General features: G+C 30.4%; 1 protein-coding gene across 1 annotated transcript in view; it reads left to right on the top strand.

Moving 5' to 3' along the window:
- Positions 1-27,844, top strand: part of LOC126739732 (Krueppel-like factor 6) — a 633,994-nt gene that overhangs the window by 462,265 nt on the left and 143,885 nt on the right. Inside the window, exons 2-5 of the mRNA XM_050445530.1 lie at positions 1,411-1,611; positions 7,250-7,394; positions 7,453-7,618; positions 8,623-8,735. Of these exons, the coding sequence (XP_050301487.1) occupies positions 1,411-1,611; positions 7,250-7,394; positions 7,453-7,618; positions 8,623-8,735 (625 nt within the window). The remainder of the gene's footprint in view (positions 1-1,410; positions 1,612-7,249; positions 7,395-7,452; positions 7,619-8,622; positions 8,736-27,844) is intronic.

Here is a 27,844-nt window from a genome sequence, read left to right as displayed (position 1 = left end):
AATGAATTGTTAATATATTCATTTAAAAAGTAAGTAACATCCATTTAAATTAATGCTCTAAAGAAAATATTAAATGACTTAATTTCTGATTATTGTTTTTCTTAATAGGGAATAATTCAGACCAATATGTTGCCGATGGGGTAGTTCATACCAACCATAGAATCTAAAATTTCAGATATCTTTGAAATACAGTATACAGATTTACACCCTACAGCAACATAAATTTTTTGCATTATTTTTAATATCGTTTTAAAAAATGTAATGAATTTATTTAAATATTTTGCGTAATTGGAAGATTTTTTCTTATTGCACTTTGTCCACTTTCTTTTCAAACAATTTGTAATATTAATAAATTGTATCCAATTAATTTTTTCAATAAATAGTGTGTTTAATTACTGCTGATTATTTTATAATTCGATTTTGAAATAAAAGAATAGTATAAAATTTAAACTGATACTTTTCCAATAAAGATTTCCGAAAGAATAATTTTAAATAGCGCTTTTCTAAGTGCATCGAATTTATTTAAAGTATGCTCAATTTGAATAATTAAACGCTGCTGTTGCAAGAATATATATTTCGATTATAAAAGATAAAAAGTTCTTGGAGATTAATACTGTTCACTATTTAAATAGAATTCTTAAATATTTTTAAAAGAAAGTTCATTCGTATTCATTAATAAGCATCAATAAGGATATTAAATGATTAATTATTTAAGGAATATTTAAAAAAGTTTTCGATGGGTTTGTCAGGTTTCTTCTTTAAAAGATCTCTTTATAAATAATTTGTAATACTCCTATTATGTGTGCATCGAATCCATTTAAAATATGCATAATTAAATTCATTTTTGTTAATGCAACAATCTTTAGCACGGTTGTTAAAGACTAGAAATGTATTATTTTTTAGCCTAAACCTAAACGACTGCTAAAAGCCCTAGTACTAAAATATAATGGCTGTTCTGAAATCTTCCTTTAGCGATATATAATCACTATCAAAGCAGTCTTAGTTATGAAATTTGAACTGCTGGAACATACAGAGGTATATTTTAATTAGAAAGATTACCTAAATAAATTATTGTTTTAAAAGTTTTTTTTAGTAGAACAGAAAAAACTTAATTACTTTGAAGATTAGGTGATAGTGCATCCTTGGACGTTTTACGACAATTCCGTATAAGTGGTGAAGATACGGCAGTAAATCTTATAATTTAGTAGCTATTTTATCGCCGACCCCGTTAATGGGAATTAGCTGACATAAAGGCAGCATATTGTAGAAAGCAGAGCTATAAACGCAGCATTAAATGTATAAACGTCTTGATTGCGAGTGTACTTTAGTTTCTCTAGTGTTACGTGAATAATTATTTTGACTATTAAAGACGCTAAGTTTCTAAGGGATTAACTTATTCGTCTTTTTCAGACATGCTACGAGATGGAACGGTACCTAAAAGACGAACCAAAGATTCAATCGTTTAAGAAAATTCCGGAAAATGCACGGTGTAGTTGGTATGAGGTGACCAGCTTGGAAGATTTTGCTGACCATAGGTTGGATGGACTTAGCAGTGCTAGTTCTCCGATGTCTTGGGATGGGGCGCTTAGCTGTGCGGTATTGGTGAAACAAGTAAGTTCTGATTATATATAAATGATTCAACTTTTTTTAAAGAAGTAGAAAATTACTCCGAAGTTCTGTTAAAAGTAAACAAGTTGTATTTGTATGAACGCCGTGAACTATTAGATAATCTAGTTAATTGTCAACTGGACTGGAAGATAAACAGCAGGCGGATGAATTACCAAATTCTTTCTTATTAAAATTGGTTTTTTATTGATAGATTAAAGCTTTTATGAGTTGTATGAGTTTTTTCTTAAATTTCTTTTTGAATGAGTTAAAGTGGTATTATTATATATATTTCTAACAGAATATTGATTGACTACGCTATACCACCTTAAGAAGATTCTCACCATTTCTTTTAAATATTTTTTTATTTTATAATAACATAAGATGACTTAAAATTTGGAAATGTAATTAAAACTATAATTCTTTTCCCGAAAAGGAGTTGGAAAATGCTCTGGTTTGTTAGGAGGAATAGTATATATTTTTCTATAGACTTTATATATTTTCTATTATTTTATTTTCTATATTTTCCTATAGAACTATTTCCCTATCACCAAAGAAACTAAATAGTTTCCAGGAAGCATAACTTGGCCTCATAGCTGAAACGTTGTGCGTCTTTGAGGTTTTTTTGTAGATGATACTTTCTGTGACTTCCCTAAGGCCTTTGACTGTATTTTATACAATATGTTCTTTGAAAAAATACACTTTTATATAGTGCAAGGGAATTGTTTGGATTGTAGTAAGATCTTTTAGACAAGTTTTTTCAAAAGGAAGAGAATATTAGATTACATTTCTGAAGGATCTACATATATTGGGTTCTGGAGTAGATGATTAAAGCATACATTGCGCAGTAATATTTTGTTAAATTCTAGTCTTTATGAATGAAAATTCTTCTCTGTCTGATAATTATGGACGTATTACTCAAATTTCTGGAATCACCAAAAAGTTTAAATAGTTTCTAAGAAAACATGGTTTACAATCATAGTTGTGCAGCTTTGCAGATGATGCTTTTTGTGACTTCTTCAAGGCCTTTATATGACGTGTTGCTGAAAAACTAAACTTTTGTATGGTGCAATAAAATGCTTTGCATCTAATAGTAAGTTCTTTAGGACAAAATTTTTTTTTCAAAAGGAATAATATAGTATTTCAAGAACCTATATTGGGTTCTGGGGTATTTTTGATATATATGAACGAGACTACAACATCCCTTCCTAAGGATCTGGCGACATTATATGCCTACGATATAAGTTTCATTTTTAACCGTTGTAAGTATGGGGATTTACGAAACAGGACCGTTAATATATCATATTTTGTAGTAATTTGCACGTTTCTACTTTTCTCTTTAGACAGTGTTTTTGACATCTTGCTCGAAAATTTTTTTGAAGTATTCGTACTCTGTCTTTTTCATAAACAATTTGAGGCGTATCAAAAAGTTGAGTCCACACAAAATGTTCAATAATTATTGGGATTTTCATGCTTAAAACGATTCATGCAAAAAATTCTGTATGCTATTCACTTGGTAAAAAATGGAAAAAGTAGCAAAAAGGCAGAAATAAAGCACACATCAAGTGGAGAGATGTAAAGCACGACATATATGTCATGCTTTACAGCTCCAAGAAAATTCTTTTGAATTCAAAGATATTCGTCATGTACATTTTATTAAACACGTCCACGCTTCAAAAAGTTCACCGACCTTGTTGCTCCTGGACACAAATCGTACAAGTGTATTGATGTCATTGATGTAATGACCAATTGAATGCAGCCATTCGATGTAAATGTATTTAGCTCTTTCAAAACGATATTTGCCGTCAGTGTTAAAATTTAATGAAATCGCACTCTTTGTTGGAATTTTGGCCAGAAAATTTGGCCATCATACGAAAAAGCTGAAATTAAGCAAGTCAAAATTTCCAAGAAGGAACAGAAGAAGATGAACAAAGCAGTCAAACCCTTAGCACCGAAGCGTAGTCGTCGCACTTTGTTGGCATCACTGGAATCGGGATTTGACTCGGAAGAAGAAGAATTTTAAATCCTCTGCAAACGTCTTATGCCGAAAAAGTTGAGCAAAAATAACGCAATTTATTGTAATGGATGCGACCAAGCAGTCCATTTGAAGTGTGCTGTACAATGTATCGGATACCGGTTACACTTATATTCATTGCGAATTTAAACGATTGAGCAACTTTATTCAAGCCGCTCTTTCAGATCTTTCTATACTTCTTCTAAATATTAATCATAATAACTAGAACTGCTTTACAACTGCTCACGACTTTTGAAATTTTTAGAACGAGCTTTTTGGGAAAGTAATTATAAATCATCAATGAGTTTAAATTTTATGCAAATTATTTAACTACGAAGTAAGTATGTCTTGAATTGCTCTAGAGAATTATTTTAAAAAAATATGAACAAAGTATGTTTTAATAAGTAGTTTTGATTCTAAAGCAAAGCGTGCTTTAAAACTTCGCACTCTTCCCTACTTAAATTTTAAAAAAATACCTTGAAAATTTTTTCTTCTAAGTACTTTAATTAGATCTCGAAATACACAGTGACACAATAAGTAAATTCATGCAATCGATTTTATTGTGTAATAACTTATGTAAAAAACCACTGCAATAATTTTCCTGAAATCAAAAAGTAACTTGTGTAAAGCATCTCTTTGCAGACATAAGCCGTCCAGCTTGAAAGCTAAATATCTTCGAAATAGTCGATGTAAGCTTGGTAAATTGGATTTCAAATAACTATTGCATAATCTTTGATCTAGCAAATAACGAAAACAACATTTTTAATGTTTTTTTAATATTTTTAAATGATCTGCGATATCTTATGAAAAAACCCAATGGCCTTGATGTCGATAAGTAATAAGTAAATGGAAGAATGTCACACCAAGATACTAAATCATGGAAATTTATTTCATATTTATAGTTAATAATTGATCTTTTATTTGAATATAAAACTAAAAAGCATTTGGATATATTAAGTTTGTTATTATAGCATTATATAGTTAACAATTTAAGTTCATTCTAAGGACACTAGCAATCGAGAACTGATGCAATTTTAAATTGTGGACAAAAAATTTTTAAGAATGTCAGGTGGTCCTGTAGGCCATTTGTCAATAATAAGAACAGTAAGGGCCCGAAATTGGAAACCTAAAAAACACCCGACCGAACCATACACTCCAAACCCTTGAAACCTTCAACCTTGACTGACTGATTCCTTTCCAGAAGATAAGATTTAAGTAATGCAAGCAATTTTCCAGAAAAACTCATAAATCCAGTCAAGTATATAATCATAAGTTGAGTCAAGCAACCAAGATTGATAAGACTAAACCTTTCTTTCCATAACACCATATTGATCGATTTAGATAAACGATTTAACCAGAAAATAAAATTTACAACAGAGACCTGTTTTAAGATGCTTAGAAAAATTGCATAGAATTAATATGAGTCTGTAATTACGAGTATGTAAGTCACATTTTTCTAATTTTTTTCATACTAGTGTAACATACGCTGTTTTCTAACATATTGGAGATGTTCCACTTCCATTATTTATGGCTGAATTAAAACAAAAGCATAAGTATGAAGTAAGTGCTCTTTAGCAGTTTTTGATTTGTATTATGGAGATCTGATAGATACCAGCAGTCATTATCTTATACAGGGTACCCAAGGTAAGAATCATATGCATTGGGATCTGGGTATCACGTATTTTGGATCATATACCTGTACACAACGCACTGTGGTTTAGCATAAGAATGCAAAGACAGCATTAGGGTATTTAATATGTACCCTAGTATAATATTTTTATAGGGTATGGTTTTATATAGGAATCTGCGCTTTACAGTACTATCATGTATAACCAATGGGGCAAAACAGATTTAACAGAGCAGTTTTTTTTATAAACAGCAAAATAGCGTCAATTTTATCAATTTACCAAGCGTTTGGACATAAAATTTTCATTAAGTTCCGCTTTGTTTTTCAACTCGTAATTATTTGTTCCTGGACTTAGTTTTTCTTATTTATTTATCTTTTTGCCCAGTTACTACTGTGGTATTTTACTTTAATTTTCCTTGTTATACGTTTTGGTATTGCCTGGGAAAATAAAGTGTTGTCCTTATTTTGATGTAATAATTTTGTTGAGGGTCCTAAATTGAAGATCGCTTCAAAAAGCTGTTCGACAAATTATAAATATAACCAAAATATAACTTGCCCTGCTTTGTGGCTGTGCATTTTTTTAAAGCCAGTTTCTCTATCCTACATGTTAGCGGTGTATCACACTATATAACAAATATTTCGACAACGTTCCATAAGTCTATCATGAGAATGAAAGAGATGGATAGATAATTTTTTCTATGAAAATATTTTTAATATGATAAAAAAGGACTATTGCAATCAGTTATAATCTAATATGGTGCTTAGAAAAAAAAATTGATGATGGTCGGTTAAAGATGAAACGTCGTATCATCAACTTTAGATCGTTATTATGTAGGGCAGAAAAAGCGTAATTTATTTTGTTCTACCATTTGAAATAACGTCAGAAAATAATTTAAAATGCCCTTTTACATTTTTTCCTTTGAATATCTCCGGAAATAGTAAAAAATTTATATATTTTCAGAAGGGCTTATAACAAGCATAAAAATACGCAATATTGCTTTAATTTAGGCGGTCTTTTACGTAGTACGAGGAAAAGCTATTTTATAAATTTAAGAAGTTAAATTTAGGACGGATTTCATAATTATTGATTATAAATGCACGGAATGTGAATGTTTTATCTGAATTTTTGATATGCTACAAAGAAATAACTTATGTCATTACATAAACTAACTGAAAGTACCCCAGATAGAATAAGAAAAAAAAAAGAAAAATTTTAAGATACCTGGACATCAACCGTCATTCTGTTTTAAACTTTGCCAGTACATTTCTATATTGCTGCGGAGATTCTACAGCAACTTCAAAATCAATTATGCAAGATGAAGAGTTGACTTCATTCTGCGTTGACTCTAAACGCTTTAACAAATTATCTATTTAAGTTGCATTACTTATTTATTATTCATGTTTTTCTGTTTTGTTTTCAATAAGGAAAGCTTAATGTGGCTATGTTGAAGGTGATAAAAATTGTAAAACATTTGTAAAAATTACACGGAGTTAAAAAAAACATGTTTTTATTATAATTCTTAAATACCTTATAAAATAAATAATTTTTTTATAAGGAACACCTAAAATTTTCCTTAAAAATTACGTCATTTTATTAGGTATATATTGCGACGTAAAATATAACTTTCAAAACAAAAACTAAAAAATCCTATTTATTAATAAATTATTTTATATAAAAATAAATAAAATTTAATTTTATATCCGTGGCTAGTTTCATAAAATTTTCATTAAACGCAAAATTTAATTTACTTTTCGAACGAAAAATAAATATAAACAGTTTTTAGGGCAAAATTTACTGTATACGTTAAAAAACAGGGTCGCGCTACGTAGTTGTTTTATTAATTAAGTAAAATAATAATCAAATTTTTCCCTGTAATGTCACGTGGGAAATTTTCCGTAGGGCAACAATGATTATTTTATGATGTTTTATAGGCACTTCGTAAACTCTTTATGGTATTTATGACAGTTTAACAACATCTTAAATTTTTTTAATCATTTTTTAGGAGCCCATAGATGACGAAGACGAGGACGATGACGACGAGTCATACCACCAAAACACTGACACTTTACAGCTAAGGCTAGTAACAAGAAACCCCACCACCTTGACACCTCCTTCGAGTCCAGAATCCGGTCCTGGACATAGTAATGGTAAGTTATTTCTTATTTTTAACTTAAGCATTATTTAAAATTCATTTTATTTTTTTAGGAAGCGCGGGTGAGCTGGACGTGTGCAATTTAAGGTTAACGGGAGGTCATGCTAGAAATACGATAGTTCGAGTAAGGGCCTCCGGTCTCACCCGATTTATATCCATGGTACCTCGGAGTACGAGTACGGCCAATTCAAACTCTTCCCCTGCATCGGCGAAAGCACGGTAAGAAAATTAACTCGTGTACATTTGTGTTTTAGTGATACCTAATTAGCACTTTCATAAAAGTTTATAGCTAAGGTGTAAATACGTTTTATAGTGTTTTTATATTATATTTTAAAAATGCTATTCAATTATATTATATTATTATTTACGAAATAATAATAGCTTTTTAATCATCCTTTTTTTATTTTATTTAATTTCTCTCATTTAATGTCTTTAAATTAAGTAGAAAATACTAGTTTTAAAGAGGAATTTAGTACTGGTTTTATAGATATAAAATCAAATAATAGAACATCAATGTATAAAATATATATAGCGTTAAAATATAACATACTAAAAATATTATACAATAAATATTTACGGATGTTCTTTTAGTTTCCTCACTTTTGTTAATATCCCTGTGATTTTTGATCTCACTGTCTGTATCCTTAAACCTGAAAAGTTGTATTATGTAAAATGGTCTTATGAAATCCAAGTTGTTCTATAGAAGCTTATTATAGCTATAGAAAAAATTTAATCAGAATAAACGAATGACCTAAATAAATAGCTAAAAGCTACATGCTTAACTTTATCTAGGAGAGGCTTAGCAAGGCCCTTATATGAAATTTATATAAAATTTATGCTACATCTGCAACTTTTTAGATAAACTACAAAATTCTTTAATTAAAATATTTTTTTCTTGAAAACACTAAAAATTGAGCAAATGCCTGAAAAAAAATAACTTTATAAAAATGTTTTTATAGTTGCTTTATTAACGTTTAAAAAGCCTTACTAAATTCATCAATCATTAAATTGCTTCATTTGAGATATATTGTGGTTGTGGGGCTGGATTTATTAAGGTGACTAATGATTAAGATTGGTAATCTGGGATTGACGCTCTGAAAGTTTCCAACTGTTTCGGTATAAAGGTTTGACGAGTAGTTCTCATGTAGTTGAATTACTCGAGTTGCTTTATTGCTTAAAATTATTTCCAAACAAGCTTAGTTAAGAAGATTTTTTTTCTATAGGCTTGATCATTCGCCAGATTCAAAACGAAGAATACACAAGTGCCAATTCCTCGGATGTAAAAAGGTCTATACGAAAAGCTCCCACCTAAAAGCTCACCAAAGAACGCATACAGGTAAGTGAATATTAGCTTGTAGCAATTTGTAAATAATTGAGTTAATATTGGAAAAAATCAGAAACTGTAAGATTCAAACGAAACTTGTTTAATCTATTAAATTTTCAAAAAATAATTTTAAAAAAATCATAATCAAACTCAAGGATCAATTGATTGAAGGATCAAAGGACCAAAAATAATTACAAAGAAGGCAGTATCAGCGGATAGTTTCTTCTATAAAAAAAAACTATTTTTTGCTATAATTTCATATAGTACAGACCATTTTGTACAATAAAAATCTAAAATTGAAAAAGTTAATGTCTAAATCACAATGCCATCATACAATTTTCTTGTAACTATAGTTATTGCGCTTTAAGATAAATGACAAAAATGAAGTTATATGACCAATGAGGTGAAAAACTCAGTAACGATTTAAAAGAGAATTTCTACTTTTTTAAATGTAAGAAAATAATCAATTGATACGACTAGGCACGTGAAAAACACGTCAGTAATGACTTAACAAACAAAATGAAACGAGTCTAGTTATAAATTTGCAAAACACGTAAATTTTCGGTCTCATACTTGCTGTGTCCCAACTAATCGTGTGACAACAAGTTTTACATCTTTCAGTGATTTTTTACAATACTATAAAATATTATAGTGTTTCACTAAGTATTTAATACTTCTTCTTTTTCTTCTGGTACTATAACCGCTTAACGTGATGATCTTTGGCGAGTATATTTGCTAGTATGTTGATAACCTTTGTTTTAGTGAGAGCTGCTCAGAAATACAGGACGGACTGCAATTTTTTTTATTATTTCAATATGTAAGGTCAAAATAATATAAATAATATTTATCGGGCTCAACGTTTTTTTTCTTTTCGTTACTGTAATATTTTTGCTAAGCTTAGGATTCTGTATTTTTATCCTCGGGTTAGTGGCCTCCTACCAATAGTGGTTATTAAGCAAATATGTGTCGCCTTTAAAAAAAGTATATTAGTCTCGCGAAGCTCATTGTATAATCATCATTATATTTTCTAATTTAATATTTTCTTAAATAAATAACTGTTAATTAATTTTATAATTTTAAATAATTAAAATTAAACTAATAAAATAATACAAAAAAATATATTTAGAAATAAAGTTAAACAAAAGTTAAACTCTGTGTTCTATTTTACGCTATCGATATTGGTCTAATGATCCCACTGGCGGGTTCCTGGCCTCGGTCTCGCAATACGCTGACTCTTTGCTAGATCAGCATAAGACGAGAGGGGACAACAGCGATAAAGATGACGTCTTATTATTTTTATTAAATTTTACTTATATTTATTAAATAATTGTTTGTCTTATCATTGCGTTCTGAATCCTGCTGATTCTAACAGATTTCCCATACCATTGCTTGAAATTCTTTAATCACGATTAGCATCTTCTTCCTGGAGACCTCTTATTTCTCCACGTGTCTTATGATGTGATTAAATTATTCTAATTTGCGTCGTCTAATGGTTTTAACAACTTCCAAATCTTTAGCCATGCAAGTCAGAATTATGTTGTTAATATTTCTATCTATCGAACTGAGTTTTATCATTCTCCGGATAATAACATCTTAAATGATTCTAGACGTTTGAGCATTATCTCGTTTGAGCTTTGTACAAGAGAACTGGAAAGACATGTATTTTGACTGTACAATTATTAACTTAGTTTCGAGTTGAGGAAAAATCTGATAATTTCTTAAAAATGTGAACAGTTGTTAAATTTAGTTTTATAATTTATCGAAGGGTTGCATTAAAAAAAATGTTAGCAAATTCAAAAATTTGCCCGCTTTTGGCTTATCGTTGATTTTTGAGACACACTGTATAAACTAATTAAGATAATTTAATAATTCCAGCATATTTGGCTTTATCAAAATTATGTTTAATTGTGTAGACGTAATATTTCAATTTGTCCAAATCCAACCATAGGCCTATAATCCATTATATGATCCAAAAAACACTATATGAGACTGATCTCTATACCGGGTGTCTTAGGAAAGTGGTTCGTCCCATAACTTTTTTAATTTTTAAGTAAAAAAAATGAAATTTGGTACGTGGGTGTAGCACTCAAATTGAGAATCGCTAACGTATTCAGTTGTTTTCTGTCACTTTCGGTTTAACCAAAAATGACCCTAACTACTTTCTTATTTTAAATAGGATTCCCCATTTTTTTGACATGTTTTGATAGAAAATGACATTCTAAAAAAAATTATACCCCATATGTCAACTTTTTACACATAACTTTTAAATTATTTAATGTTTTATATTTCAATGTAGAGTGCCATGAGTAATTTAAAATTGATAATTTTAAATTAAGTAGTCCTAGAAAAACAGCCTTCCTCGATCCGTCTAAAGTTTGCAAAATCGTATTTTCGGCTATAACTCGTTTTTTTTTTAATGGAACCAGGGTGGCTCCATTTCTACCTAGTTTTTCCCAATTAAAAGACGCAAAGATTGCTGTAAATTAATAAAATATTTGTTTCCGTTTTAAATAGATTTTGTAGGGACTTTTTAGCATTTGCGTAACATCCAATATTAATGATAAATTGGATTCTCACCCTTACCGTCTAACTATTAACGATAAATTGAAGAGCTTTTGAAGTGTTTTTTGTCGGTATTTATATAATACAATAGTAAGTTGCTCTTGGATTTGACATATCTTTATTACGAATTGTCACGGCAACTTGTCAGTTTCTGATATAATTCGAGTTATTCAGACATTTTTCAATAATAATAGTTATTCAGACAATTTTGCCAGCAACAAATTTTATTATTTTTTTTTCATAATTTATAATTTATTTAACATATTATTATCAAATACATGCTTAATACAGGATAGATGCAAACAAAATTAATTTGTAGTACCAATACAATAAAGTACACCTAGGTGCAAGCACCAGTATGTGTATAACTTAAAATTAATTATATTACTATACAACACAATTATATCTACCAGGGGCCTCATACCACTAATTTACAGAAACCTGAGGGTAGTACATTTAAAACAGGTAAAGCAGTTATAAGCTACAAAGATTAAAAATTTCAGAAAAAAAGGAAAACGTTATTAGTTATTTATAGAAGGTCAAGTAAGGCATCATAATTTTCATAATAAACGGTTGGACATTTTAAGCATTTTGTGCCTTTATAATTTATTTGACATATTAACTGTCAAATAGTTTACTTGTTTTTTCATTGGGTAAGTCACGCATCACTACAGTCGATCAATCCAATATCAAGAGATAAATAATAAAATTTCAATAATGCTGGTTTTTTTTAAAGTACCCACTATCGATTGTATTATACCAAATTATTTGTAATTAAATATACTTTTTAACTATGGTAATGAGACACCCCAGTTCCATTTGAAAAAATTGACTTAGAGCCGAAAATACGATTTTGCAAACTATAGACGCATCTAGGAGAGCTGTGAAAAACAAAGGAGAGTCAATTATATTTTTCTAGGAGTAATCCCAATTTGGATGCTACACCCACTTTAACTAAAAAATTAAAAAAGTTATAGGGGCGAACCACTTTTCTAAGACAACCCGGATATTGATGTAAAAATAAGAAACGGAAAATAAATAAGTATCAACAAAACGTCAAAATTGTATATTATTAAGAATGATGAGGACCTTTTGCGTCAGTTATCAAGCACAAAAAAATACGAAGCATCTTTTCATCGCTTCTAACGTTGCTTTTCCAAACACGAGTGAATGAATAGAAGTCCCGGAAAGGGTGTTTATATTTCGAATATAATAAATGAACCAAATCAAGTTTTAGAGATCCCGACAATCTGTGCAAACAAAACAAAACTTCGAGGCCGCCGCCGCTGCTAACGGGAGTTTTCGGGACGGAAACGAAAATAAATTTTTTTGTTTGTGTTTCGCTCTTATTTATCTTCGTCACGGCGAAGGGTGTTGGACTGCTCCGAACCCGATTCATAAGTCCTAAAATGTTTTAATTCCGTTTCGATTTTTGCCTTTTGATAAATAGATTTAAGAGGATTTACATTAATTTACCTTTTTATACGTGATAAACGAATAAAATAATAAAGAAAGACGTATCGTATCCGTTTAAATTATGCATAGCAAAAAAAAAAACAACCCAAATATCTTCGAGGACTTTACTCGGTAAACCCCCGCTCGGAAAACAAGACGATGCCGTTTCAAATTATCGCCTTTTGTAAACACCCTAAATGAAGTATCTGTTTTCCTTTTCTCCCTTTTCAAGGAAAGGTTTTCGGGTGAATTTAAAATGAACGTCAAAGTTGGGGATCCTTTGACAGAAATAAGCGAGAAATGTTTATATATAAAAGCAAGCACCGTTTTCTTGTCTTAAGGTGAAACCCGGATGGCAAGTAGGGCAGATGATATTTAATTAATTAATTTTTATTTGGGCCTATGTTTGTTATGTTAATAAGCAGCTACTTTTCAATATTACGACCAACTAAGGTTTTGGGAGCAAACATTCGAAAGGTTCCTTATTTATTAGCTAGTTACCAACATTAACTAGTACATAATTTACCTTCGATGCTTTATTAATAGGTTCGTAAATATCAAATGCTTCACCTATGACATAGATTGAAACATTTTTGGACTGCCACATATAAACATCAAGCTTATATATTCTGCACTCAATCTAATAATAATATAACCTTAATAAAATTGATCACTAAAATGTGACTTTCATACCATTTCTGGTCTAAAAATACAAAAATATCACTTGAAATCCAAGTTGGTTTTTACTGATTATGATGTGGGTATGCTGGTTGAGTCATGGTTATTAGATAGGTTTGCTAGGTTTGCTTCGTTCTCTTTTCAACATGTTTCTTTAAAGTCTTAAACTAATTAAAATCTGATTTAATATGAGCACTATGTTTTGCTTTGAAATGCGTCTCAAGACGACCTCGTTTAATTGTTCAAGCATTGCGGGAATAAAAGGAATCCGATCATAGTAGACGACGGGTATAAACTTCAATATTCCCTCAAATCTTGACGAGTTTTTTTCTTGCTTGTAACACTCATTTTATGTTCTCAATATTGTGCACCCCTATAAACTTCAGCAACAAGCTTTAGCAAGATTTTAAATCATTTGAAGTTTACTTGACGACACCAAATACCCAGTTGATATTTTGGTCTTATCAAGCGAAGTTATACCTAATAATTATTATTTATCGCAATAATTTAAGAATTTACTTTTTTCGTTAAATTTGGCACCGTGTCTAGCATAGGATTTAAATGACCCAGATCGAAAAGACTAAACTCAAAATCAAATTATCCCCCTATGGAGTGAGAAACACTGTGATGTAAGCCGACTTACAGGTTCTCTGTTCGGATATTTATTGTTGAAGATTATTCGAATTGAAGTTTAAATTAATTTCAAAAATCAAGTAACAGAACACGGTTTTTTACATAGAGATTTATATAAATATTCCATAAGAAAACAGTTGGTTTCTAGCAATTTCTAGTAAAAAAAAAAATTGAGAAGAGGGATCATATATATATATGATGAGTTCGCGTGCATAACCGGATATATCCACTTTCAGAAAATTTTCAGGAAACACGAAAAACACCCTGTGTATTTATATTTAAAAATAGTAATATTTTAAGAAAATAGCTTTAAATCAAGCCGGGTTGACCAATTTATTAACATAAAAAGAAACAAAAACAAATTAACATATCGTCATTATTAGCAGTAAAAGTTTGTATATATCCGTTTTTGCACAAAAATGAGAAAAGCAAAAATATATATTTATTTCTCTTCAAACAAACTGGATCAAGTTAATTAATTTGACAAAAGTAATAAAAGGAAAATTAAATATGTATTGCATTTTGTTCATGCAGGCAATCGCATAGCTCATTTTTTTCTTGGGTTTCAAAATTTACCGAAGTATCCCATTGTTATTATGTAATAGGTTTTTGTACCACAAAAAATCTTCCCTGTTTCGCCAATCATTCCCAAAATGCTCCATCAAATGATTTAAACTTTTTTTGTGGTATTAAATTACCTAGTGGTGGCGTGCTAAGCTGTATGTTGTCTTCTGATTTTCCCTTCTTAAAAAGTGATTTCCAATCTATGTCACCCAATGATGTAAACCAGTAAAATTGAGACATCTAATTTTTAACAGTGGTTTTGTTATGTTCATTCTCAATTATTTTTAAGTGAATTCTTTTGGATTCTGAAATTCCCTTAATTTTTTTATATACCTTTTCCAGTTCTTTAACAAACCAAACCCACTTCCGAATATATTTCAACGTATTTTTCTTTTGTTGTAATGACTGGATGTCTTATGGAATGGAATGGAATGGAATCACAACTCAACGTCCAAACAACTACTAGAATAGATAATAAAAAGTGCAATAGAATACGCACAACTTGTTTATTTGAATATATCCGCTTTTGTTATTAAAATTTGGATATATCCGGTTTTGCAAACTCCTCATATACCTCCTCCAATAGATGGTACATACATACTATTTATAATAATAATAATAATAATAATAATAATAATAATAATTATATACACCGTGCTATATGCGAGGTCGATGACTCTACACCTCTGAAACTGAAGAATCGCGAAATCGAAAGTCACCACGTCTCTGATGAAGAAAAACATCGATCATGGGCACAAAAACCACTGCACGGAAGACACGTCAACGAGGTTAGCCAGGGACATGTCGACACCAACGCGTCGAACTACTGGTTAACTTCGGGACAACTGTTTCCCAAAACGGAAGGTTTCCTCTTGGCCATACAAGACCAAGTTATTCCAACTAGAAACTACTTGAAGTGCATTATTTCGGATCCTTCAGTACAGAGTGACAAATGTCGATATGGATGCCAAGTGACAGAATCCATCCAACACATAACGGGAGGATGTCAAACATTTGCCCAAACTGAGTATAAGACACGTCATGACTGCGTGGGAAAAATACTGCACCAAGAACTTGCAGTTAAACTGAACCTCTTGAGGACGGACAAAGTTCCATATTACAATTATACTCCAGAGCCAGTTCTTGAAAATGGCGAGTATAAATTGTACTGGGACCGAACTGTTCTCACCGACCAAAGAACTGTCAACAATAGACCAGATCTTATCCTGGTGGATAAGCGACTAAGAAGAACCACGCTGATTGACGTTGCTATACCTAATAACAATACCCTCCAAGGAAAATACAACGAAAAGATCATCAAATATCGAGATCTTGAAGGGCAAATCAGACGGCAATGGGAGATGGAGCATGTTCAAACAATTCCGATAATAATCTCGTCAACTGGACTTATACCAAAAACCCTTGTAGAGAACCTCAAACAACTGGGACTAAGTGAGTACCACTACAAAAACATGCAAAAAGCGGTGCTACTGGGGACAGCACGGGTCGTCAGAAAGTTCATGGGTACAGAAGACCGAACACTATCCAGGGCCCGACAACCTGGAAAGGGTCCCCTCAGAGCTTAATCCTTTTGATATCTGGGATAAGTGAATGTTCCCCGTAAAACGGGAGTGTGAAAAATCTAAAATAATAATAATAATAATAATAATAATAATAATAATAATAATAATAATAATAATAATAATAATAATAATAATAATAATAATAATAATAATAATAATAATAATAATAATAATAATAATAATAATAATAATAATAATAATAATAATAATAATAATAATATTAATGAAGGTGGAGATGTGAACATGGCAAGGAGGCGGATGGCAAACAGGCAGGATAGTTTTAAAATAATGCTACAAAATATGTTTGATTTTCTAATAGAAGCTATTTCGTATTAGTCCTGAAGGTTTTTGGATTATTAAAATATTCCATTAAATCTACAGGCAGTTTATTATAAAGAACTGGACCCTACTATGTTATAAATCTCTGAGTAACGTTTGTGGGTTTAAATGGAACAATCATATTTTTTTTTATCTAGTATTAAGAAAAGTTCAAATAAAGCTATGTCCTTAATCCCTTAACTTTTTAAATATTTTTATGAAATTTGTACACCCCCTTTGTACACCCTCTGAGTATTACCAGCCATTTTTTGTTGTAGGAGATTTTGTTTAATCAGTGGCGTCCGCACAGGAAAGAAGACCAAATATATTTTTTTTAAATTATGTAAAAATAATATTATGCTTTATCGTAAAATAAAAACTATTTTTATAATCCCCATTTATTTTAGAGCAAATTTGATTTTTTAACCTTTTTTCGCTCGACATGCGATTACCGCGGGAAAAAAAAAACAGTCTTATGCATGGTCAATTTATTAGTAAAAAAAAATTGTTAATTTATAAACATATGTAGAAACATAAACATATATACATTATTTTACCATTACAGTATAAAAACTTTAATTCTAGAAGTCTAACGATATTTTAATATTAAAATAGTTTTTAAAAATTTCATAGAGGGTCTTCTAAATTTGGTTCTAAGGGTGTGTTTCAACACACTGTAGCTCAAAATTTAATGAGTTTAGGACATTATTTAAACTTTTCTTCTTAAAATTACCTAAGGATTAACACCCTTAAGGATCAGCTTCTTATTCTGTAACACCCAGTATACACTAGAATTTTTATTAATTGGGCACCTAATTTTATTGACGAAATTAAGTACTGAGTGAATATAAAGGTGTTAACATTTAATATATTGAGACTATAGTACATGAGGTACATTGAGAATTTGTATGTAATATAATTTTTAGAATAGTGGTTTGAGTAGGTAGTTGATGTTTTTTTAATAGTTTTATCATAAGCATCTCCCCATATGATAACATAACCACTAGATAGAAGTTCATTGTGTGCTTTAGTTTTTTTACCACAGCCAAGCATAATTAGTATTTAGATTCTCTGAGCCATGAGTTTAATGCATCGTAAATATTTTGAATTACCAATTAAGTTTAATCAATTGATATGTATTTAAAGACTATGTCAAATGTTCACAGAGGTGAATCCATAGAACTAATTTAAAATGCTGTTAATGGCGGCCACTTTCAGTGGCCTTGTGAATTTTAAGAATGTGGAATGTAACTTAGGAATTTAAATTGCAATAAAATATTATGATTATTATTTAACCATAATTATTTCGTAAACATTTGATGATAGGTCATTATACATAAAACATGTTCAGAATTTTCCGGACGGTGCGAAAATACAAAAATATCACATTCTTTTGCGACACCTTGTATTTAATGTCAAAATATGCCCGATCTAAAAAAACATCGACATGTCCAAGGATTAAAAAAAAAAATAGTTTATAAAATTTTTATAAAAGTAAAAATTTTTTTTTAAATCACATTGCTAAAGAATTATTCATTAAATGATGTTAGATGAACGTAAGCTAGTCAAATATAAAGACACCCACTGTATGAACCTGACAGTGAATAATAAATGTACGTTAATAGCAGCATATACCATCTAGTTGGTAACTGTCATTCCAGTAGCCTCGCACAGTACTAATTCATGGCCTGTGCCTAAATCATTCGGTGACAAACCGCAAACATGAAATTTTAACACACCACGATAGATATATTTTAAACAAAACGGTCCCATCGAGGCTTGAGTGTAGTTTGTCACAATTAAATGCGAAATTGCGAGCGTCATTTCAGTTGTTAGAACGACGCCGTTCAAACCCGTTCCGTCCGACCAAAAAGTGGCCATTTCCGTTCGCTACAATAATGCGCAAATTATAATTTTTGGCGCAGAAAAGTAGATAGTTTGTTTAGCAACAGAGCTAAACGTTCTCGCTATTGCAGTAAAATAACCGTAAATGTTTAATAGTATTGCGCACCTTAAATGCAGTTTGGTCCCGCAAGCACGACGTTTGAAAATTTGATTCTTAGTTATGGCCCACTGTAAATTTAAATAAAATATACTCTGTAGTGGTACAAAACCTAAAATAATTATTTATTAGTTTTTATCATAAAAGCAGTACAGTTATTTTCTACATATTTTTTTTTATTTAAATAACATTTTTTGAGGAATGAATGAGTTACTTTTATGTGAAAATAGCATTTTTGATCAATTGGAAGAGGGCGCTTTTTGCAGACTGGATTGTGTTTTGGGTAAATTTAGATCTTAGTACAGTCAATATAACATTTGAAAAGGTAAAAAAAATGGTCCCTGGTCTCATAATTTGGAAGTCGAAAGTGCTCCATTAGAAATTACTCACTTGTCATCTAGCAATGTAAGTTTTTCAGCCACATTTGCAAAACCAGATGGCACGCACTGCATGTTTTTATATTGAATGATTTTACAGAATGATTGAACAGAAGAAAAAAAAATAGAAAATTAGCAATTTATAAGTATTTTTTCATAAGTACGTACCTTAATTGAGGCATACCTTGAACGTGTATCGATGTCCATGCGTTTGAAGGTAAATTAGTTAAATTAATTGAATGTTCTTAAATAAGTGAATAGTGTAGTGGTTGTGAAATATATGAACATTAGACTAGTTTGAATTTTGAAAATAAATGCAAACATTGGTTTGCTAGAAGAAAAATTCAGATTTATTGTATGGCAAACTTCAACGAATTTTATACAGAGTGTATTTTTAATATTGTAACAAAATTCAGAGGCGTGTTTCTTGGACAAAATTAAGCAAGAAGGTTCTTATGAACATATGTCCTAAATGCCTTAGGTTTTATACTACAGGCTGTTAATAGTTGAAAGAAAAAAACAACTTTTTTCGATAAATTTGATAGTTTTGTAGATCGTATCCGTAGTGTTAATTTTTATTTGCCATTGCCGTTCATGCGGGCATTGAACCAAATATTTTTGTTAAATAAAAGGTTACGCCACTGGTTTTTCTTGCAATAAAAATTTTTTTAATTTTTTTATTTCTTTTAGAGCATCTGGTCTCTTGGTGATTTTTCAATCGATGCACAGTTTTTGCATAAATAAATAAAAACCATTAATGTGGATAGCCATTACACTTAAATCTGATTATCTTAATCAAGTATTACTATTATAGCTCTCTTTACAGCTTTTTTTTCAGGTTCAAATTTTTCCAGTAAAACATTCTTATACATACGTGATATACATGAATACATGTATTAAACTTATCGGAAAAAATAAGTTTTTTTCTTTCAATTTTATCACCCTATACTGTAAAATCGAAGACTTGATTATAAAAAAACAACCCTATATAATGTTCTTACTAAAAGAGTGGTCAATAAGTTTATTTTAATCGTAATAAAACGGTAATTACTATAAACAATGATAATTGCTACAGTTGCAATTAAAAAAAAAGGTTGAAGTGCAGTACATGTTCTTTACGTCGGTATGACAATATCCAATATTGTCATACTGACGTAAAGAACAAGTCATTGGAAAATACAAAAATGATCATAATTAACAAGACAACAAAAGAATATACATGTATCAAATTTATCGGAAAAAATTAGTTTTTTTCTTTCAATTTTATCACCCTATACTGTAAAAGCGAAGACTTGATTATAAAAAAACAACCCTATATAATGTTCTTACTAAAAGAGTGGTCAATAAGTTTATTTTAATTGTAATAAAACGGTAATTACTATAACCAATGATAATTGCTACAGTTGCAATTAAAAAAAAGGTTGAAATGCAGTAAATGTTCTTTACGTCAGTATGACAATATCCAATATAATAAGTCATTGGAAAATACAAAAATGATCATAATTAACAAGACAACAAAAGAATACATTGCATGAAAATTTAAGAAAAAATTGACAATTCTTTTTTTGTCTTTCTCTCATTTTCGATTTTTTTGTTGGTGGCTATTGAACGCATAGGAAATTTGGATGACATATTTGTAACCGACACTTCATTTTTATGTCCGTTTGTTTGAAAAAAAGGATTTATTTCCTTCTGAAAAGTGAAAGAATGCTATTTGGTGACTGTCTTCCTAGGTTTTACAGCCTTTTTGCACCAACAAATTGTAGAGAATTCAATTCTTTTCAGTTTTTGTCTATAAAATTTTCTAATGGACCACTAAAAACTCCCAAAGTATGAGACAAAGAACGTTTTTTTTTTTAAATTAAGGCTCTTTTTGATCTTAAATTGACTGTAATATCTTAAAGCAATACAAAGAAACGTATTTATAAAGCACTTTATGAGCCCTACCTTTGGTTCAGCCTCAAATGTCGTTTATTAATTAATACATATCATCGTTAAGACTTTTAACCGGCGGACAGTAGTACGTAGTTAAATACTAGAGGTGTGTACTTACGGCACTTGCAGAAAATGAATTTAAAACCTTTAAGACTATTGTACGCGACGCAGATATTTTTATATTTAGAGTGAATTTATAGTAATAGGTCCTCATTCATTGAAAGGACTAAAACCTTTAATTTTTAAAAAGATGTAAAGGTGGTTAATGTTTTCTGAATTTAACTAATAAATGCAAAAGGTAGTACTTTAAAAAAAAACTCTAGATTTACAAGAGGAGGTTTATATTTAACCCTGTGTGCTAGTGTGCCTGCGGTGAGGACACTTACAAATTAATTTTTGCTGACGGTCCTGGTGTGCTTACAGCGAAGATATCATTGATGACGTATGCGGAAGCGTGTCGCTCCTCTAAATTTAAGCGCCAATAAGAGTCGAGTATTATTTGGACAGTTTGCATATTAATGTTCGCACGTGGTATTGTTGTGGTAACAAGTTTTCCTGTTTTTTAGTTGTTAGAGCAGTTTTTGGGACCATGGGTGGTAAGATTTGCTTTTATATTAGAAATAAAATATCTAGGATGATATTTATGTTATCGCCAGAATGCAATTTTAAGAAAAAGGTATTAGTTTTATAGAAAATATATGGTGTGCTCAGGGCGAAGACACCAGTTTAAAAAATTGCATGAGTATTTTTTTAACGGTTTTTTTATAGGATTTTATTTTTATTTACAGATAAATTTTATAACAAGTTTATAAATCTCAACTCCAATGACCTGTATGATTATTTGGAAGAAATTCCTTGTGACAACATTAGCGAGTTAGGAGATGTTAGTGAAGATGAGATTGAAGGGGACGCAGAAATAGTAGGCCTAACGGCAGCGGCGTGGCCAGCAATTGATTTGCTTGACATGGAAAATATGCCTATTATAGTTGGGAATGATACTTTGTCCCAAGACGCTGATGCTGACTTAGCCGAATGGAGCAGTGAGGATGACCTACCTTTGTCACTAATCCGAGCCTAGGAAATTCGCAAAAAAACTATATGGACTAACTCCAACTTACACTGAGTTCGAAATTTTAAAGAATTTGGAGAAGAAATAGGACCAAACATTCCCACCGATATAGAAACCCCTACCGACATGTTTTTGCATATATTCCCTAAGCATCTGTTAGACCACATAGCTTTTCAAACTAACTTATATGCCTTGCAAAGAAACGGAGGTAATAGTCATGCATTTACGCCTACTAATGTAAAGGAAATAAGGGGTTTTATTGCAATAAATTTGATAATGGGCATAAAAAAGCTACCCAGCTACAAGGATTACTGGTCCTCACGATTTGAAATGAGAGATCCATTCATAGGTTCAATAATGTCAAGAGACAGGTTTTCATGGATGTTAGCCAATCTGCACCTAAACGACAACTCTGTACAGCGTGGCCGTGATCACCAAAACTTTGATAAACTTTACAAATTACGGCCTTTGTTAGATGTATTATCTGATACATATAAAAATGCTTTGAAGTCAAGTCAACATCAAGCTATTGATGAGTTGATGATCCGATTCAAAGGACGAAGCTCCCTAAAACAATATATGCCAAAGAAACCAGTAAAACGTGGCTATAAAGTTTGGATTCGTTCCAAAAATTCAGGATACGTATGTCAATTTTAGATTTACACTGGTAAAATAGGTCAAATGACCGAAAAGTCTCTTGGTGGTAGAGTTGTTAGAGACCTTACGAGAGACTTAGTTGGAAAAGGGTACGGAATATATTTTGACAATTATTTTAGTTCGGTCGAGCTGCAAAAACAACTGCAAACTGAGTTGATTTACGCTTGCGGTACCGTTAGAAAAGATCGAAAGAATCTACCAACAGATCTACTAGATGACAAGCAGTTAACAAGGGGTGAATTCGATTGGAGAGTTAGCACTGATGGGTTGACATTTTTGAAATGGATGGATAATAGGCCAGTCCATTTTTTAACTAATTATCTGGATCCATACAAAAATCAATGGTTTTCCCGCAAAAAAAGATGGTTCCGCCAAAGATGTTACTTGTCCTGAACTAGTAAAGAAATATAATACGCATATGGGATACGTGGATAAGACGGACATGCTAAAAACTCTTTATGAGGTTGACCGAAGGTCGAAAAAGTGGTGGCATAGAATTTTTTTCTATTTCATAGATTTATCCTTAGTAAATGCATTCATATTGTATCAAAAAAGAATGGATTCCAATGCGCAACTTTCGCTAAAACTTTTTCGACTTTCAGTAGGCCTAGGCCTTTTGTGAGCTGAACAAGGTTTACCGAAAAGGGGTCGGCCATCAGCAATGGTGAATGATTTCAAACATACTGTACCATACGAAATTCGGTACGACTCTTGTTCCCACATGCCTCTATATGGCAAGCCTGGAAGATGTGCTTTTTGTAGTACCAAGGCGGAACCTCACAAATCAAGATCGCATTGTACAAGGTAGCTGTTGATATTACACTGATAAATAAATAAACATAGTTAATTATTGTTATTTTTTTAGGTGTGATGTTGCCCTGTGCCTTTCAGATAAGAAAAACTGTTTCCGTCAATATCATACCAAATAATTTTTTTATAATTAATGTAGTTTTCTAGCAATAAAAAATTAGTTTTTGCCAATTTTTTTTTTGTTTATCTGCCTAGTGTCCTTACAGTAAGCACACCTCATTGTAACTAACTCATATGCAAAAAAAAAAGATTTAATATTAAAAACATATTTAATAATCTTTAATTAATTGAGCAAAACAAAAATTTTCACCAAAAGTTAAAAAAAATCCGGCCTCAGAGGGTTAACAAAGTTGTGTCAATTACCTCCTCACTCCGGAGGTAAGTCACTTTGTCAAATATAAAATTTAATACGGTAATTTTTTTTTTTAAGTTATTAAGGGTGGTTCGAAATTTCGAAATGAAAACACTGTATATGAGTTGAACCATTTGTAATTGCTTTCAACTTCTTTTTTTTATTCATACATTTTCTTGCTTATACTATTGTATTGATAATACTGCCAAAAATACACGCTATAAATATTATTATTATTACTATTTTGCGTCTACTCAGCTTCCGCGGGTAATTTTTTTGGTATCCTAGTGAAAAACACTTCAGTTCCTCCCATTCAGGAACTTTCCGAGTTTGAGTTTTGAAAGGACCATCATTTATTTTATTAGAAGCCTCTAAGAAAGGTAAATTTGCGTTTCATCTGAAAATGGAATAAAACCTTGGATCTAGTAATATTTTACAACATTAAGAAAATCCAAATAGATCCCTGAGGTACTCCTGATATTAAATATGTGGTATTTGAGAAAATTTTACCTTCCAAGACCACCAGTTACTTTTTATTGAATAAGTAGGAACTAAAAAATATTTGAGAAACATTATCAAAGCCATAATAAGTCAAGAATGATCGAAGAACACATAATAATATAAGACAAAATTATCAAAAGGCTAAATGGTCATATTATAAAAAATAAATATTTTGTAAACTAAGATTTAAATAGAAGCAGTAAAAATGCAAAAACAAAAAACTGTAAAAATAACTTCACCAATTACAGCTAAATGAATGAATTCTCGCGTAAAAATAAAATTGGTGATCAGGCTCATATTTAAGTAAAAAAAGAAACAATCAATTATTAAAAGTTGATACTTTTTTGTCTTTTTAATAGTTGTCATGTTCTATAAATAGTTGCCTAGTAATAACAGCCACTTTCGACTATTGTATTTAATTAGGGAGTAAATATTACGCACGCTCATAGTAAAATATATAATTTAGTATGAGCTATTTACTCATTAATTAGGCATAACTTAAATCAATTACCTTAATGTTCTCATGTACAGTTCTCTCCCTACTTAGGAAAAAAAATGGCCTCCAGTTAGGTAGAAAACCGTCGTTTTTCACTTAATAATGTCAGCGGATTAGTACGCACATCGACTATAAATTCATTTCGACCTTTAATTAATATAGACTCGAAATGGAAAATATTTGGAATTAAAGCTCTTTCACTACGAGTCCCACGCGCTTTTGGTCCAATTAGCTAATTCGAGCGGATAGGAGTGTATTATGGTCGAGAGTGCGGCAAATATCAGAAGTGGGATATACCGGCGGTAATCGGTTATATATTTTTTTGGTAATAGAATTTAATTTAGTGAAGTGTAAATTACTTCGGGGGTTAATCTGTGTTGCGTTAGCTATAACGTTACTCAATTTCAATAAATCTTTGAATTTGCTCGTTTTAATTTACAGATTAAAATTTGCACATAGTGAGTAACTCGGTAAAACTTATAAAGAAAACTTGCGGGTATAGCGTAGAGTTACTCGAGAGCTTTCTAAATAAGTTAGAGTGTTGCCAAATTAAATTTTCCAAGAACGAAGCCCATAAATGAAAAGTTTTAGAGTCGGAGAAACTGTCGCTAATTTTGTTTGGGCTGATCTTGCCGAACTCTATTGGGAGTTCTCGGATTCATTGAGCACGATTTTGTTTCTGCTATCAAATTAAATTTTAAACCCCTATTTATTATATACGCAAATACACTTAAATTAATACATTTTTAGGTGAATTATAAGACTTACTTTAACGAGAATGTAAATATTTTATACAGTTTAAGGTCAATTAAAAAACTCGGCTGATTTTGAGCGAAAGCGTTCAGCATAAAAATAAAATTTTAAAGTACAGACGGCATTAGCACTCAAAATAATTTTCGTAATAAAAACAGAAAATTTTAGGGTTAGCTGTAATCGTTTCACCGGTGCTAAGAGCACTTCAATGGAATTTAATTAAAGTGACTAAATTTCGAATTAATACACACAAATTGAATATTTTAGGGAGAGATTTTTTGTTTTCTTTGAGTAGAGTTTATTGATTACAGGTAAAATATTGCAGAGTATTAATTAATTTACATTGAGCTGTAGAATCCGTTGCTTAATTTGTTTGGTCTGATCTTGCCGATCTTGATCACTATTTTGGTCCGGTTGTTAAATTAAATAAAAAACTCCTATTTATTGTATTCATAACATAAACTTATATTAATAAATTAGTATTTAATGAATGAAAAATTCTAAAGATTAAAAGCAATTTTCTCTCTTCTTTCAGCCGGATTAAGGGTTATTTAAATCAGAATTTCAACGTTTTATACGATTTAAGGTTAATTATAAAACTCGGCTGATTTTGAGTGAGAGCGCTCAACATGAACATTAAATATTAAATACCGGACGGGTATTAACAAACAAAATAATTTTCGTAATAAAAATGAGTTATTTGAAGGGGTAGCTTCGGTGAGGCTACGAGCACTTCAACAAAGTTTAATTAAAGTGAATAAATGACGAATTAATACACACAAATTGTATATTTTTAGGGTGGATTTTTTAAAGAATTTAATGAAATATATATTATTGATTACGGTTAAAATATATATAAGAAACTGTATATTCTTAATAAAGAATAAAAAATGCTCGTAAGCTCACCACTACTGCATGGTTCACATATGAAGTTAAAAAGAAGTATCTAACTATAGAAATAATAATAAAATATTGATCACTACAAGATCATAAAAAATTAAACTAATACAGAGAATTACTTAAATAGAAGAAGGTATTAGGAGAAATGTTTAAGAAACATTGAACGCAATTCTTACAGAGCATAGAAAAGAGTGAAACTTGCTTAAAAATAAAACAAATTTAATGAAAATGTCTTACTAATTATTAACTTAGTTAATTAATTAAGATAATACACTAAATCAAAGGCAATTCTTTATTAAATATTTTACTTATATTTTAAGTAAGATCCACAAACCAATCCTGAGGTGATAAGAAACAGAGTTGTTGGTAAGTAATGGATACGCATTCATCTCATATATAAAAAATTTTATTAATAGTTCGCAGATTTAATTTTTAACAACCAAAATTGATCACCTCATTAAAATAATAAAAGTAGCTAATTATTCTAACGAGGTGATGTTGGGTGCTGACTACACAAATCTTATTTTAATTTTTTTACTTAAATTTCATTCTGCATCTCATTGTAACCTTATTGTAGGGTGTATTCAGATGTGAATTTAAGATGTGTAATTTTTTTTCAAAATATTTCTTAAATACTTTAAATTTTTAGACAGCTTTAGCATTAAAACAATGTATTATTTTAAGGTAGACTCTGGAACTAGGTGTATTTTGATTATATTTAGGTTTGTGGGTTTTTCCCTATATTTAGATTTGATGATGTTCTAATACTAATACATAGGGAAACATTTGTAATCCACACAATCTTGATTTTATAATTTTGTTCTTATTTATTGTTTTTTTAAATAACAGCTCAATTAAAATATTGAATTGTGTTTGTTTTAAACCTTGGAAGGATATAAACCAATTATTATGATATTTGTTATTTAAAATCCAAAGCATTTTCAAGGGAGAAAAATTTACAAACGAAACATGTGAGCTGTTGAAATTTAGCGAGAGCTGTGGATTCTTGCAACTAAAAATAAGGAGAACAAAAACTCTATGATCAAAATATCGCAAAATAATTTAGACAAAGACGCGGAGTATATATATAAACCCCATCTACCGAGAAATTGATGAGAGACTTACAACTTAAATCACACTTTTAAGGGAATCACTTGTCTCCAGTTATAGTAAACTGAAGTAGTTCTTGAATATGCAAAAATGTTAAGGTTTTGATATGTGGATTATCACTTATCTAGAGACTATAAAACTAATTGGAAAGAGGACTTCTCAACAATCTAAGACCATTAGTAAAAATATTATATGACTTCATATATTAGAGGAACTGTTTTTTAGATGTTCTCGCTTGTTATCCCGAATACCGATTCCCGAATTGTCATTTTCTCGAGTAAAATTTAAAATTTATTATCCAGTAATAAAATGTATTCACAATTGCATTGGATTGGATTGGATTAAAGTGTAGTTTCAAAGTTGGGT

This window comes from Anthonomus grandis, chromosome 8 (assembly GCF_022605725.1).
Source record: "Anthonomus grandis grandis chromosome 8, icAntGran1.3, whole genome shotgun sequence".
NCBI lineage: Eukaryota > Metazoa > Arthropoda > Insecta > Coleoptera > Curculionidae > Anthonomus > Anthonomus grandis.
This window is presented reverse-complemented; position numbering and strand designations above follow the sequence as displayed.